General features: G+C 29.7%; 1 protein-coding gene across 1 annotated transcript in view; it reads left to right on the plus strand.

Moving 5' to 3' along the window:
* Window positions 1-15,389, plus strand: part of LOC133649516 (uncharacterized) — a 20,252-nt gene extending 4,863 nt beyond the window's left edge. Inside the window, exons 2-4 of the mRNA XM_062046104.1 lie at window positions 6,492-6,558; window positions 8,874-9,446; window positions 13,698-15,389. Of these exons, the coding sequence (XP_061902088.1) occupies window positions 6,492-6,558; window positions 8,874-9,444 (638 nt within the window). The 3' untranslated portion in view covers window positions 9,445-9,446; window positions 13,698-15,389. The remainder of the gene's footprint in view (window positions 1-6,491; window positions 6,559-8,873; window positions 9,447-13,697) is intronic.
* Window positions 15,390-16,262: the final 873 nt, after the last annotated feature.

Raw genomic sequence — 16,262 nt, forward strand, 5'->3', positions numbered from 1 at the left:
AAAAATTTTAAATTTTTTTTTTTTTTTTTTAATGAAATCAACATAAAAAACACAATACATACATTATATATCAATATAGATCAATACAGTCTGCAGGGATACAGTCCGTAAGCACACATGATTGTATTTATTTATGTAAAAAAAAAAAAAAAAAAAAAAAAAAAAATTTTTTAAATACACCCCCCCCCCCCCCCCCCCCCCCCACCCCTCCACCGGTCCGTGGGACAAATTTTCAAGCGTTGACCGGTCCGCAGCTACAAAAAGGTTGGGGACCACTGTTCTAATTGACAGCCCGGCGGCGGCCATTTTATTTTTTTCTCATTAATTAGTGTAACCTTGATTGATAAACTCCTCCATTTTTTTGGTTTACTTTTTAGCGTGTTTCTTTTCTTATTCACCAAATTTTGTCACTTCATATGGGTCCGAAAAAGCCAAACCAGCTTGGAAAGATGAAGGGAATCGCTGTGGACTTAGACTTATCGAGGAGAGGGGAAACCACACACACTGCCCCTCCTCCCTGCCCCCTCCTCTCGCTTCTCCGCCTCGTGTCTCTGTCGTCACACACACACATATATATATATATATATATATATATATATATATATATATATATATATATATATATATATATATATATATATATATATATATATATATATATATGTGTGTATATATTGTATATATGTATAAATACACATATATTTATATATGTGTGTATATATGTATATATATACACATAGATATATACACATAGATATGTATATATATGTATGTATATGTATATTTATATATACGTATAAGTATGTATATACATATATATATGTATATTTATATATACTGTATATATGTATATATATATACATGTATATTTATACATGTATATGTATATATGTATATGTATACATATATGTATATATGTGTATATATATATATGTATATATGTGTGTATATATATATGTATGTATATATATGTGTGTATATGTATATATATACACATATATTTATATATATATGTGTATATGTATATATATTTATATATATGTATATATATATACGTATATATATGTATATATATATACGTATATATATGTATATATGTATGTATATATATATATATGTATACATATGTATATGTGTATATACGTGTATATACTGTATATATGTATGTATGTATGTATATATATATATATGTATATACGCAGAAGCGTATTGAAGTATTCAGTAACCAGTGTTGGGACTAACGCCGTTACTTTCGGCGGTAAATAGTAGTCTAACGCGTTATTTTTCATATTCAGTAACTCAGTTACCGTTACTACATGATGCGTTACTGCGTTATTTTACGTCATTTTTTATGTAGTATCGGCTAGAAACTGAGAAGATCTGAGTGTGTTTTATTGCAGCGCTGCGGTAGAGGCGACAAGAAAGAGGCGCGCCGTGTGTGTGTGTGTATGTGTGTGTGTGTGGGAGTGGGCGTGTCTGTGTTTACTAACAAGACATCATGGCGACGCCCGAAGCTGAGTTTCTTAACATGGAGACATTCTCACTACTTTTCTTTTGTCGACCACAAAGAAAAGAATAGGGATGTCCGATATATGCGTTAAAATGTAATATCGGAAATTATCGGTATCGGTTATTTTATTATCGGTATCGTTTTTATTTTATTTTATTTTATTTATTTATTTTTTATTAAATCCACATAAAAAACACAAGATACACTTACAATTAGTGCACCAAGCCAAAAAACCTCCCTCCCCCCATTTCTTTCTGTTATTAATATTCTGCTTCCTACATTATATATCAATATATATCAATACAGTCTGCAAGGGATACAGTCCGTAAGCACACATGATTGTGCGTGCTGCTGCTCCACTAATAGTACTAACCTTTAACACTTCATTTGACTCATTCTCATTCATTACTAGTTTCTATGTAACTGTTTTTATATTGTTGTACTTTCTTTTTTATTCAAGAAAATGTTTTTAATTTATTTATCTTATTTTACAAATTTTTTAAAAAAGTACCTTATCTTCACCATACCTGGTTGTCCAAATTAGGCATAATAATGTGTTAATTCCACGACTGCATATATCGGTTGATATCGGTATCGGTTGATATCGGTTTCGGTAATTAAAGAGTTGGACAATATCGGAATATCGGATATCGGCAAAAAGCCATTATCGGACATCCCTAGAAAAGAACATTTTAGTTGAATGTAAGTTGTGTCTTGGATCAAAGATCCCATCTACTGCCCAAAACCGCAATTCAAATCTGCTGAAACAGCTACAAAAGCAACATGCTTCGACGAAGCTAGTAAAGAGAGACACACTTCACCTGCTAAGCAACAGCGGCTGGATTTTAACGAGGCACTGAAGGTACACACACCCTGTCAATTTCTCTTATATACTCTTTCATTCTAGACTTCTAGAGTGTTTTGATTATCACATCACTCTAAATGTATAGACTATAAAGTTCACAAACATAAAGAGGGATGCTAGTGGGCCAGGCCAAGCTTTCCTTATCTCTAAACTAAAACTGGGGAAATGTGTAGAGTGTTCTGGGCTTCAGACATGATTTTATTTCACAATTCCTTGAGAGAAAAAAAACGCCTGGTTAGGCTTTGTGTATGTAGTGTGTGCCTTCCTTGGTTGACAGCGATGTTGTTATTATGCTGTTTGTTACGTACGTATGTTATGTTGCAGATATTTAAAATAGTTTTGTCAATTTTGTTCTGGCCTGAAAAAAATTGGCCCTTTGAAACATATCTTTGTCTTTGGGTGTTGCATGTAGACCAGTGGTCCCCAACCTTTTTGTAGCTGCGGATCGGTCAACGCTTGAAAATTAGTCCCACGGTCCGGTGGGAAGGGGGGGGTGTATTTAAAAAAAACAACAACAAAAAAACATTTTTTTTTTTTTTTTTTTTTACATAAATCTCAATCAATCAATCAATCAATGTTTATTTATATAGCCCTAAATCACAAGTGTCTCAAAGGGCTAAATAAATACAATCATGTGTGCTTATGGACTGTATCCCTGCAGGCTGTATTGATCTATATTGATATAGAATGTATATATTGTGTTTTTTATGTTGATTTCATTTTTTTTTTTAAATAATAATAATAATTATTTTTATTTTTTTTACATAAATAAATACAATCATGAGTGCTTACGGACTGTATCCCTGCAGGCTGTATTGATCTATATTGATATAGAATGTATATATTGTGTTTTTTATGTTGATTTCATTAAAAAAAAAAAAATATATATATATATATATATATATATATATTTTTTTTTTTTACATAAATAATAATAATCATGTGTGCTTAAGGACTGTATCCCTGCAGACTGTATTGATCTTTATCGATATAGAATGTATATATTGTGTTTTTTATGTTGATTTCATTAAAAAAAAAAAAAAAAAAAATTTTTTTTTTTTTACATAAATAAATATAATCATGTGTGCTTACGGACTGTATCCCTGCAGGCTGTATTGATCTATATTAATATAGAATGTATATATTGTGTTTTTTATGTTGATTTCATTTTTTTTTTTAAATAATAATAATAATTTTTTTTTTTTTTTTACATAAATAAATACAATCATGAGTGCTTACGGACTGTATCCCTGCAGGCTGTATTGATCTATATTGATATAGAATGTATATATTGTGTTTTTTATGTTGATTTCATTAAAAAAAAAAATATATATATATATATATATATTTTTTTTTTTTTTTTTTACATAAATAAATATAATCATGTGTGCTTACGGACTGTATCCCTGCAGGCTGTATTGATCTATATTGATATAGAATGTATATATTGTGTTTTTTATGTTGATTTCATTAAAAAAAAATAATAATAATAATTTTTTTTTTTTTTTTTTTTTTTTTTTTACATAAATAAATATAATCATGTGTGCTTACGGACTGTATCCCTGCAGGCTGTATTGATCTATATTGATATAGAATGTATATATTGTGTTTTTTATGTTGATTTCATTTTTTTTTAAAAATAATAATAATAATTTTTTAATTTTTTTTTACATAAATAAATACAATCATGAGTGCTTACGGACTGTATCCCTGCAGGCTGTATTGATCTATATTGATATAGAATGTATATATTGTGTTTTTTATGTTGATTTCATTAAAAAAAAAAAAATATATATATATATATATATATATTTTTTTTTTTACATAAATAAATATAATCATGTGTGCTTACGGACTGTATCCCTGCAGGCTGTATTGATCTATATTGATATAGAATGTATATATTGTGTTTTTTATGTTGATTTCATAAAAAAAAAATAATAATAATAATAATTTATTTTTATTTATTTATTTTTTTACATAAATAAATATAATCATGTGTGCTTACGGACTGTATCCCTGCAGACTGTATTGATCTATATTGATATATAATGTATATATTGTGTTTTTTATGTTGATTTCATAAAAAAAAATATATATATATATATATTTTTTTTTTTCAATTCTTGTGCGGCCCGGTACCAATCGGTCCGCGGACCGGTACCGGGCATGTCAAGTTGATCAACACATTGTATTATTCTCCAGTGCAATAACAGTACTGAAATGAAGGCTAAAAGGGCATTAAATGGGGCCTTTAAAAAAATAACAATAAAATATATAAGTAACTAAATCGTTACTTTTCACAGTAACGCATTATTTTTTTGGTGTAAGTAACTGAGTTACTTTGGAAATAAAGTAACTAGTAACTGTAACTAGTTACGGGTTTTCAGTAACTAACCCAACACTGTCAGTAACAAACGTGTCCACATCATTCAATGTATTGGGTTATGGGCAAAACTTCATGACCACTAGGTGTGGACAAAAAAAATACCTCATCACTTAAATTGCAATAAAGACAACATAAGTTCATAATATCGCACATTAATTATTAGGGTCCGCATGTACAAAGGAACCTATTGAAATTGTAAGGTTTATTATTATTCCGCAGCTTTGCGCACTACTTTGCCCCCCTTAACATACTTCAAAACTCACCAAATTTTATACACACATAGAAAAACTGTGACAGCACACTTTAGTAAAAAAAAAAAAAAACCCAAAAATCAAAATTGCGCTCTAGCGCCCCCTAGGAAAAAAACAAACTGCCTGTAACTCCCACTAGGAAGGTCGTAGAGACATGAAACACAAACCTGTATGTAGGTCTTACTTAGACCTACAATTCATAATTTCACATCCTCGGGCAAAAACCAACAGGAAGTTGGCAATTTCCCCTTCAACACAAAAAATGACTAAAAAACACTCATTTTTGCCTCTTTGAGCTGTAATTTGACCCCCTTAAAATACTTCAAAACTCACCAAACTTTTTACACACATCGGGCCTGGTGGAAATTGCGATCTAAAAAAAAACCAAACCCCAAAACTCAAAATTGCGCTCTAGCGCAATTTTTAAATAAAACAGAGACAAAACTGCTTCTCAGAGGAAAACACAGACAAAACTGCTTGTAACTTCCGGTAGAAACGTTTTAGAGACATGAAACAAAAACCTCTACGCAGGTCTCACTTAGACCTACATTTCATAGATTGACATCCTTCAGCAAAAATCAACAGGAAGTTTGATATCCCCACTTCAAAACACTTTTTTTTTAAAAAAGCGGTCACCAAACATCAAACGTTATCTCCTCTGAGCGCGTTTGTCGTTTTGGCTTCAAACTACTACAGGAGAGAGATTGAACCCTTCTGATTAAAAGTTGGCGAAAGCGTTTTCATAAGTGCTACGGTTTTGATTTTACGAGCCTTCAAAGAAAACAACCACTGTGCCGCAACACCTAGGAAAAAAACACAGACACAACTTCCTCTAACTCCCAGTACGAATATCGTAGAGACATGCAACAAAAACCGCTATGTAGGTCTCACTCAGGACTACCACTGGACAAAAGTATTGGGACACCTAGGACTAGCACCTGCCAAAATGCGGACCCGACCAACGCTGCTTGCAGCTTTAATTGTATTAAAAATTGTTTGTCAATGATAGAACACTATTGGTTTTTAAAACATATCCAACAGAAGATACCTTTTCAAACTTCCAAGGAGTCCAATCAGGAACCCTATTGGTTTTGAGTGATATCAGAGACAAGTGTATGGATAACTTTGGCATGTTTTCACCTGGTTACCAGTCTCAGTTCCTAAGAGGGGTCTTCAGGAACTCCCACTGTATCAACACTATTGGTTTTTATTTCTACCTGACACAAGATGGCGGCGTGTTGCTTTTGAAGCGTGTTTGGCTCATGGGTTCACGTTTAGGCCCCAGTGATGTATGTACACTCCTATGCTACTGTGGCTTTCCCAGGAATTAGCCGTAGCCGCTCCTAAACCAGGAAATCCAACATTTGGAATTAAGAGACTGAGGGGGGAAAAACTCTCTTGAGCTGCGAGACGGACTCATGTAGGTCGAGTGTTCCCACTGGAACCGCCCAAGAGTTTCAGGATTCCTCTTTCCAGGAACAAGGACAAGGAAAATAGACATGGGGGCTGTCAGGAAGTGGAACATGGAGGCTCTACTTCCAAGGTTAATAGTGACACATATATATATATATATATATACAGTATATAATATATATCTATATACAGTATATACTGTATATATATATACATATATGTATATATACACATATATGTGTATATCAGTGGCGTGCGGTGAGGTTCATGGCAGGTGAGGCACTGACTTCATCACAGTCAGATTTACAAACATATGAACTTTAAAGGGTATCTTATTCACCATTTGATTGGCAGCAGTTAACAGGCTATGTTTAAAAGCTCATACCAGCATTCTTCCCTGCTTGGCACTCAGCATCAAGGGTTGGAATTGGGGGTTAAATCACCAAAAATTATTCCCGGGCGCGGCTGCCCACTGCTCCCCTCACCTCCCAGGGGGGTGAACAAGGGGATGGGTCAAATGCAGAGGACAAATTTCACCACACCTAGTGTGTGTGTGTGTGTGACAATCATTGGTACTTTAACTTTACACATACAAACTGTAGCACACAAAAAAAGCACATTTAATTAAAAAAAAACTTTATTATGGTCTTACCTTTACTTATAAGTGAAGTTTGTGCGCCGCTGTTGTGCTGGATTAATGCACCCCCCGCCGTAGAATGCACCCCGTGACGGGAGTGTTGTATCAACTAAAGCCCACACTTAAACTTATATGTATATAAACACATTTGTGTGTGTATATATATATATATATATATATATATATATATATATATATATATATATATATATATATATATATATACTGTACATATATGTGTGTATATATATATACATATATGTGTGTGTATATATATACATTTATGTGTGTGTGTGTGTGTGTATATATACATGTGTGTATATATACATATGTGTGTATATACACATATATGTATATATATACACATTTGTGTATATATATATATTTATACACACATATATGTATATATATACATATGTGTGTGTGTATATATACATATATGTGTGTGTGTATATACATATATGTGTTTGTGTGTGTATATATACATGTGTGTATATATACATATGTGTGTATATACACATTTATGTACATATATACACATTTGTGTGTATATATATTTATACACACATATATGTATATATATACATATATGTGTGTGTATATACATCTATGTGTGTGCGTGTATATATACATGTGTGTATATATACATGTGTGTATATACACATATATGTATATATATACACATTTTTGTGTATATATATTTATACACACATATGTATATACACACACACACATATACAGTATATATAAATATGTGTGTATATATATATGTGTGTGTATATATACAGGTATATATATATATATATGTATATGTATATATATATATATATACATATATGTGTGTGTATATACATATATGTGTGTATATACATATGTGTGTGTGTGTGTGTGTGTGTGTGTATATATACATGTGTGTATATACACATATATGTATATATACACATTTGTGTGTATATATATTTATACACACATATATGTATATACACACACACACACATATACAGTATATATAAATATGTGTGTATATATACAGGTATATATATATATGTATATATATGTATATGTATATATATATATGTGTATATATATATATATATATATATATATATATATTAGGGCTGCAACAACTAATCGATTAAATCAATTAAAATCGATATTCCGATATTGTCCAACTCTTTAATTACCGATACCGATATCAACTGATATATGCAGTCGTGGAATTAACACGTTATTATGCCTAATTTGGACAACCAGGTATGGTGAAGATAAGGTACTTTTTTTTAAAAATGAGTAAAATAAGATAAATAAATTACAAACATTTTCTTGAATAAAAAAGAAAGTACAACAATATAAAAACAGTTACATAGAAACTAGTAATGAATGAAAATGAGTCAAATGAAGTGTTAAAGGTTAGTACTATTAGTGGAGCAGCAGCACGCACAATCATGTGTGCTTACGGACTGTATCCCTTGCAGACTGTATTGATATATATTGATATATAATGTAGGAAGCAGAATATTGATAACAGAAAGAAATGGGGGGAGGGAGGTTTTTTGGGTTGGTGCACTAATTGTAAGTGTATCTTGTGTTTTTTATGTGGATTTAATTTTTTTTAAAAACGATACCGATAATAAAAAAAAACGATACCGATAATTTCCGATATTACATTTTAACGCATATATCGGCTGATAATATCGGCAGGCCGATATTATCGGACATCCCTAATATATATATATATATATATATATATATATAAATAAATATACACACAACATAGGCTGTATACTTGTTGTTGTTGTCCCTGACAGCTCCAACGGGAAGTCGTCCGGCTGGGATGAGAACGAGCGCAGCTACCGACCCAACCTGTGGAAGAGGATGTCCTTCCATGTCAAGAAGAAGGAGGCAGCGGAAGCCAACCAGACCGCCATCATCAAGCCCTTCTCCCAGCCGCCGCCCTCCTGCCAGGCCGGCGAGGAGGGAGGAGCGTGGCGGGCGGCAGACAGCGGCGACATCAGCGTCATCGGCGTGGGCGAGCTGCGGGTGATCGGAGGTCCAGCAGAGGGCGCCACCGTCATGGAGCAGATCAACTGCGTGGTCAACAGCTTCAACGTCGTCAGCCCGCCCAGAGGAAGACCCGCCCGCTCCGCCGTGACCTTGCACGCCGAGGTCGCCGCTTTCTGCGAGGGCCGAGCCACGGGGAAGTTGTACGAGCAGCTGGCGGGGACGTGTGCACGCAGACTGCGAGAGGCGGACGCTCTGACCCCGCCCTCGCCCTTCCGGGACGCTGAGCTGAGCTCCGACAGTAGCTCCTCCCACTCCGGGGCCGACTACGGCCAGTTTCTCCCACGACACTACAGCCAGAGCGCCTCCTCTCTGTAGAGGTGAGCATGACACCTGAGGGGTGCCTTGAAACTTCTACAACTTTACATTATTATGACATTTCTCTACAAGTTTACTATTTATGTTCTTTAACAACTTTAGAACATTATTATATTTATCTACAAGTTTACTATTTATGTTCTTTAACAACTTTAGAACATTGTTATATTTATCTACAAGTTTACTATTTATGTTCTTTAACAACTTTAGAACATTATTATTATATTTATCTACAAGTTTACTATTTATGTTCTTTAACAACTTTACATTATTATTATATTTCTCTGCAAGTTTACTATTTATGTTCTTTAACAACTTTAGAACATTATTATTATATTTATCTACAAGTTTACTATTTATGTTCTTTAACAACTTTAGAACATTATTATATTTATCTACAAGTTTACTATTTATGTTCTTTAACAACTTTAGAACATTATTATTATATTTATCTACAAGTTTACTATTTATGTTCTTTAACAACTTTAGAACATTATTATATTTATGTTCTTTTACAACTTTAGAACATTATTATTATATTTATCTACAAGTTTACTATTTATGTTCTCTAACAACTTTAGAACATTATTATATTTATCTACAAGTTTACTATTTATGTTCTTTAACAACTTTAGAACATTATTATATTTCTCTACAAGTTTACTATTTATGTTCTTTAACAACTTTAGAACATTATTATTATATTTCTCTACAAGTTTACTATTTATGTTCTTTTACAACTTTAGAACATTATTATATTTCTCCACAAGTTTACTATTTATGTTCTTTTACAACTTTAGAGCATTTGTATGATATTTATCTATATTATAGATAAATATTGTATGATGTGTATCTATAATATAGATACATATATCTATATTTATCTATATTATAGATAAATATCATAAATATGTTCTAAAGTTGTTAAAGAACATAAATAGTAAACTTGTAGAGAAGTATCATAATAATGTTCTAAAGTTGTTAAAGAACATAAATAGTAAACTTGTAGATAAATATAATAATGTTCTAAAGTTGTTAAAGAACATAAATAGTAAAGTTATTGATTCTATAACTTTACTATTTATGTTCTTTAACAACTTTAGAACATTATGATGATACTTCTCTACAAGTTTACCATTTATGTTCTTTAACAACTTTAGAACATTATTATATTTCTCCACAAGTTTACTATTTATGTTCTTTAACAACTTTAGAACATTATTATGATACTTCTCCACAAGTTTACTATTTATGTTCTTTAACAACTTTAGAGCATTTGTATGATATTTATCTATATATCTATATTTATCTATATTATAAATAAATATTGTATGATGTGTATCTATAATATAGATAAATATATCTATATTTATCTATGTTATAGATAAATATCATAAATATGTTCTAAAGTTGTAAAAGAACATAAATAGTAAACTTGTAGAGAAGTATCATAATAATGTTCTAAAGTTGTTAAAGAACATAAATAGTAAACTTGTAGAGAAGTATCATAATAATGTTCTTAAGTTGTTAAACAACATAAATAGTAAAGTTATTGATTCTATAACTTTACTATTTATGTTCTTTAACAACTTTAGAACATTATTATATTTCTCTACAAGTTTACTATTTATGTTCTTTAACAACTTTAGAACATTATATTTATCTACAAGTTTACTATTTATGTTCTTTAACAACTTTAGAACATTATTATATTTATCTACAAGTTTACCATTTATGTTCTTTAACAACTTTAGAACATTATTATGATATTTATCTATATTTATCTTTATTATAGATAAATATTGTATGATGTGTATCTATAATATAGATAAATATATCTATATTTATCTATATTATAGATAAATATCATAAATATGTTCTAAAGTTGTAAAAGAACATAAATAGTAAAGTTATTGATTCTATAACTTTACTATTTATGTTCTTTAACAACTTTAGAACATTATTATATTTATCTACAAGTTTACTATTTATGTTCTTTAACAACTTTAGAACATTATTATATTTATCTACAAGTTTACTATTTATGTTCTTTAACAACTTTAGAGCATTTGTATATTTATCTATATATCTGTATTTATCTTTATTATAGATACATATTGTATGATATTTATCTATAATATAGATAAATATATCTATATTTATCTATATTATAGATACATATTGTATGATATTTATCTATAATATAGATAAATATATCTATATTTATCTATATTGTAGATAAATATCATACAATATGTATCTATAATAAAGATAAATACAGATATATAGATAAATATACAAATGCTCTAAAGTTGTTAAACAACATAAATAGTAAAGTTATTGATTCTATAACTTTACTATTTATGTTCTTTAACAACTTTAGAACATTATTATATTTCTCTACAAGTTTACTATTTATGTTCTTTAACAACTTTAGAACATTATATTTATCTACAAGTTTACTATTTATGTTCTTTAACAACTTTAGAACATTATTATTTTTATCTACAAGTTTACCATTTATGTTCTTTAACAACTTTAGAACATTATTATGATATTTATCTATATTTATCTTTATTATAGATAAATATTGTATGATGTGTATCTATAATATAGATAAATATATCTATATTTATCTATATTATAGATAAATATCATAAATATGTTCTAAAGTTGTAAAAGAACATAAATAGTAAAGTTATTGATTCTATAACTTTACTATTTATGTTCTTTAACAACTTTAGAACATTATTATATTTATCTACAAGTTTACTATTTATGTTCTTTAACAACTTTAGAACATTATTATATTTATCTACAAGTTTACTATTTATGTTCTTTAACAACTTTAGAGCATTTGTATATTTATCTATATATCTGTATTTATCTTTATTATAGATACATATTGTATGATATTTATCTATAATATAGATAAATATATCTATATTTATCTATATTATAGATACATATTGTATGATATTTATCTATAATATAGATAAATATATCTATATTTATCTATATTGTAGATAAATATCATAAAAATTTTCTAAAGTTGTAAAAGAACAAATAGTAAAGTTATTGATTCTATAACTTTACTATTTATGTTCTTTTACAACTTAAGAACATTATATTTCTCTATCAGTTTACTATTTATGTTCTTTTACAACTGTAGAACATTATTATGATATTTCTCTATAACTTTACTATTTATGTTCTTTTAGCAGAGCGCCCACATTTTCCCACTGAGGGCCACGCTGCAAAATCAAAGCATGAGGGGGCCATTTTTGATATTTTTATTATCAAAGCCAATACAATATACAGCATCTTTTCTTTTTTTTTTACCTTTATAGCTCCCTTCAAGTTTGACCCCAGGGTCCCTGGGGTATTATTTATATATATATATATATATATATATATATATATATATATATATATATATATATATATATATATATATATATATATATATATATATATATATATATATATATGTAATAGACGGATAGATTTGAAGTTGACTGATAAGCACTGAAAGTAAAAAAAAAAATTCAGACTTATTTTTAACACTTTTCTGAGATTTTTTTTTTGTTACTGCCATTGCTCAAAAAATAATAATGAATCAAAATCAATGTATTTTTGCTAACATCAATTATTGCATTTTTAAATATTTTTGGGGAGAAAACTAAGTGTTATTTGCCAAAAAAAGGGAATTAATCAAAATCATGAAAAAATACAAAAAATATATAAAAAAAATTCAAGCATTTAAAGTAAGAAAAAAAAAAAGTCTGACTTTTGAGTGGGACTCTTTTAAATCCCTCGGAATTTTTTGTGAGATTTTTTTTTTAGCGGCCATTGCTTAAAAGATAATAATGAATTACAGTCAATATTGTTATGAATTATTGACATATTGAAGGCTCCATTTACTTCACATTAAATATTACACGCTGAAGTCTTGTTTTTTTGGGTGGGGGGGAATTTGCATATTTAGTGTCTTTGCCATTAAAACCAGGATTGTCTTTCATCTAAAGCTTTACTGTAAGTGTTGAATAATTATTTGTTTTTAAATATATTACTTATTTTTATGACTGAGACTCTTGTGTCCCTGGGAGGAGGGGTGTTGGTTTTGGCCCCCACATGCTTCAAAACACTTTGGTGGAGATAAAAATGGTCTAAATAAGAATTAGCTTATAAATTAAAACATAAACAAACTTTTTACCTTTGTGGTTTGAACTGACTTCTCTTTTCCTGAAAAGCGCTTTTTCTTGAGCTTTGAGCTGGCGGCCCCTGGGCGTTGCCGTAGCAACACTCGCCCGGATGCCCCCAGATTGAACCGGCCCAGACTTTTGGACGCGTTGACTTTGGAGACCAGTCCTGGAGGCGTGGCCGTGTTCCAGGAGGCGGGACTTGAAGGTTGTTTTTTTTTCCCGCCGACTGTGCTGGTCTGGACGAGGTCCCGGTGTGACCTTTTGTCTTCTTCTCGGCTTTTTCCCAAACGTGACCACATGCAGACCTGTCCTCCTTCCGCGGACTGACGTGAGTGAATGCAGGCAAGTCAGAGATCTGTCCCCCCCGCCTCCCTCGTGTTTCTGCAGCCCAGACCAAGTAGCCTTGTCCGCCCTCAGCTTGCTCCTTATTGGCCCTCTGCGCAATAGATTATTAATGAGGTGATTAAAAATGGTGGTACCTCCGTTTTTGTACGTCCCACTTTCCCTGTGATTCAGTTTAAATATTCCATCTAAGTTGTCAAACTACTCCAGGGGTGTCCCAAACTTTTCCCACTGAGGGCCGCACTCTGAAAAATCTAAGCATGCATGTTGAAATTAATACAATGTATACATTTTTTTCAAGCCTTTAGGGCCCCCCTCAAGTTTGGTCTCGGGGACCCGGAAGGGTCTCAGTCATAAGTCATGTATTGTTTTATTTTATTGTTGTATTCAATGCTTAATCTCTATATCAGCTTTAGATCTATCTGTCGATATAAAGTTAAAAAAATTTTTTAAACACTTTAGGCCTTTTTTGTCAAAGAAAAACATTTATTGCAAAAACACAAAATATGCTATCTCCCCCCCCAAAAAAATATTTCAAAGTGGAATATTTGATTTGAAGTAACTGGAGCCTTAAACAGGTTAATAATTCATAACAACATTGATTTTGATTCATTATTATTTTTTGAGCAATGAGTTTAAAAAAAATAAAGAAAATCTCACTGAAATTGGGGATCTAAAAGGGTCATAACCCAACTTATAAAAATTTTAAAAATACGTCAGACATTTATTTTTATTTTTTTACTTTCAACGCTTAAATCTCGAGATTAACTTCAGGTCTATCCGTCAATTATAATTTTTAATGTATTTTTAATGTCTTTTTTGTCAAATTTTTAAAAATGTTTTTTTTTTTATATTTTCCCCCAGAAATATTTCAAAGTGGAATATTTGATGTGACGTAATTGGAGCCTTAAATATGTCAATCATTCATAACAACATTGATTTTGATTAATTATTATTTTTTGAATAATGAGTTAAAAAAAAAAAAATCCTAAAATTCTTGGGCATCTAAAAGGGTCCCTACTTATAAAAATGTTAAAAATACTCAGACATGTTTTAATTTTTTTTTTCTTTTAACGCTTAAATCTCTAGATTAACTTCAGGTCTATCCATCATTTATAATTTTTTATTAATTTTTAATGTTTTTTTAATGCCTTTTTTGTCAAATTTTTCAAAAAGATTTTTTTATATTTACTCCAAAAAATATTTCAAAGTGTAATATTTGATGTAAAGTAATTGGAGCCTTAAATATGTCAATGATTCATAACAACATTGATTTTGATTCATTATTATTTTTTTAACCATGAGTTAAAAAAAAAAAAATCCTAAAATTATTGGGGATTTAAAAGGGTCCCTACTTATAAAAACGTTTTTTTAATTTGACTTTTAACGCTTAAATCTCTAGATTAACTTCAGGTCTATCCGTCAATTATAATTTATTATGTTTTTTAATGCCTTTTTTGTCAAATTTTTTAAAATATATTTTTATATTTTCCCCAAAAAATATTTCAAAGTGTAATATTTGATGTAAAGTAATTGGAGCCTTAAATATGTCAATAATGCATAACAATATTGATTTTGATTTTGTTTGTTTTTTTGAGCAATGAGTTAAAAAAAAAAAAATCCTTAAATTCTTGGGGATCTAAAAGGGTCCCGACTCATAAAAATGTTAAAAATACGTCAGACTTTTTTATTTTTTTTAATTTTTACTTTTAACGCTTAAATCCCTAGATTAACTTCAGGTCTATCCGTCAATTATACATTTTTATTAATTTTTTATGTTTTTTAATGCCTTTTTTGTCATATTTTTTAAAAATATTGTTTTTATATTTTCCCCAAAAAATATTTCAAAGTGGAATATTTGATGTAAAGTAATTGGAGCCTTAAATATGCCAATAATTCATAACAACATTGATTTTGATTCATTATTATTTTTTGAGCAATGAGTTAAAAAAAAATTCCTAAAATCCTTGGGGATCTAAAAGGGTCCCGACTTAAAAAAAGGTAAAAAAATACGTCAGACTTTTAAATATATATATATTTTTTACTTTTAACGCTTAAATCTCGAGATTAACTTCAGGTCTATCCGTCAATTATAATTTTTTTTATTAATTTTTAATATTTTTTTAATGCCTTTTTTGTCAATTTTACAAAAATATTTTTTTTGTATTTTCCCCCAAAAATATTTCAAAGTGTAATATTTGATGTAAAGTAATTGGAGCCTTAAATATGTCAATAATTCATAACAATATTGATTTTGTTTTGTTTTTTGAA

This window comes from Entelurus aequoreus, linkage group LG05 (genome assembly GCF_033978785.1).
Source record: "Entelurus aequoreus isolate RoL-2023_Sb linkage group LG05, RoL_Eaeq_v1.1, whole genome shotgun sequence".
In the NCBI taxonomy this organism is placed as follows: domain Eukaryota; kingdom Metazoa; phylum Chordata; class Actinopteri; order Syngnathiformes; family Syngnathidae; genus Entelurus; species Entelurus aequoreus.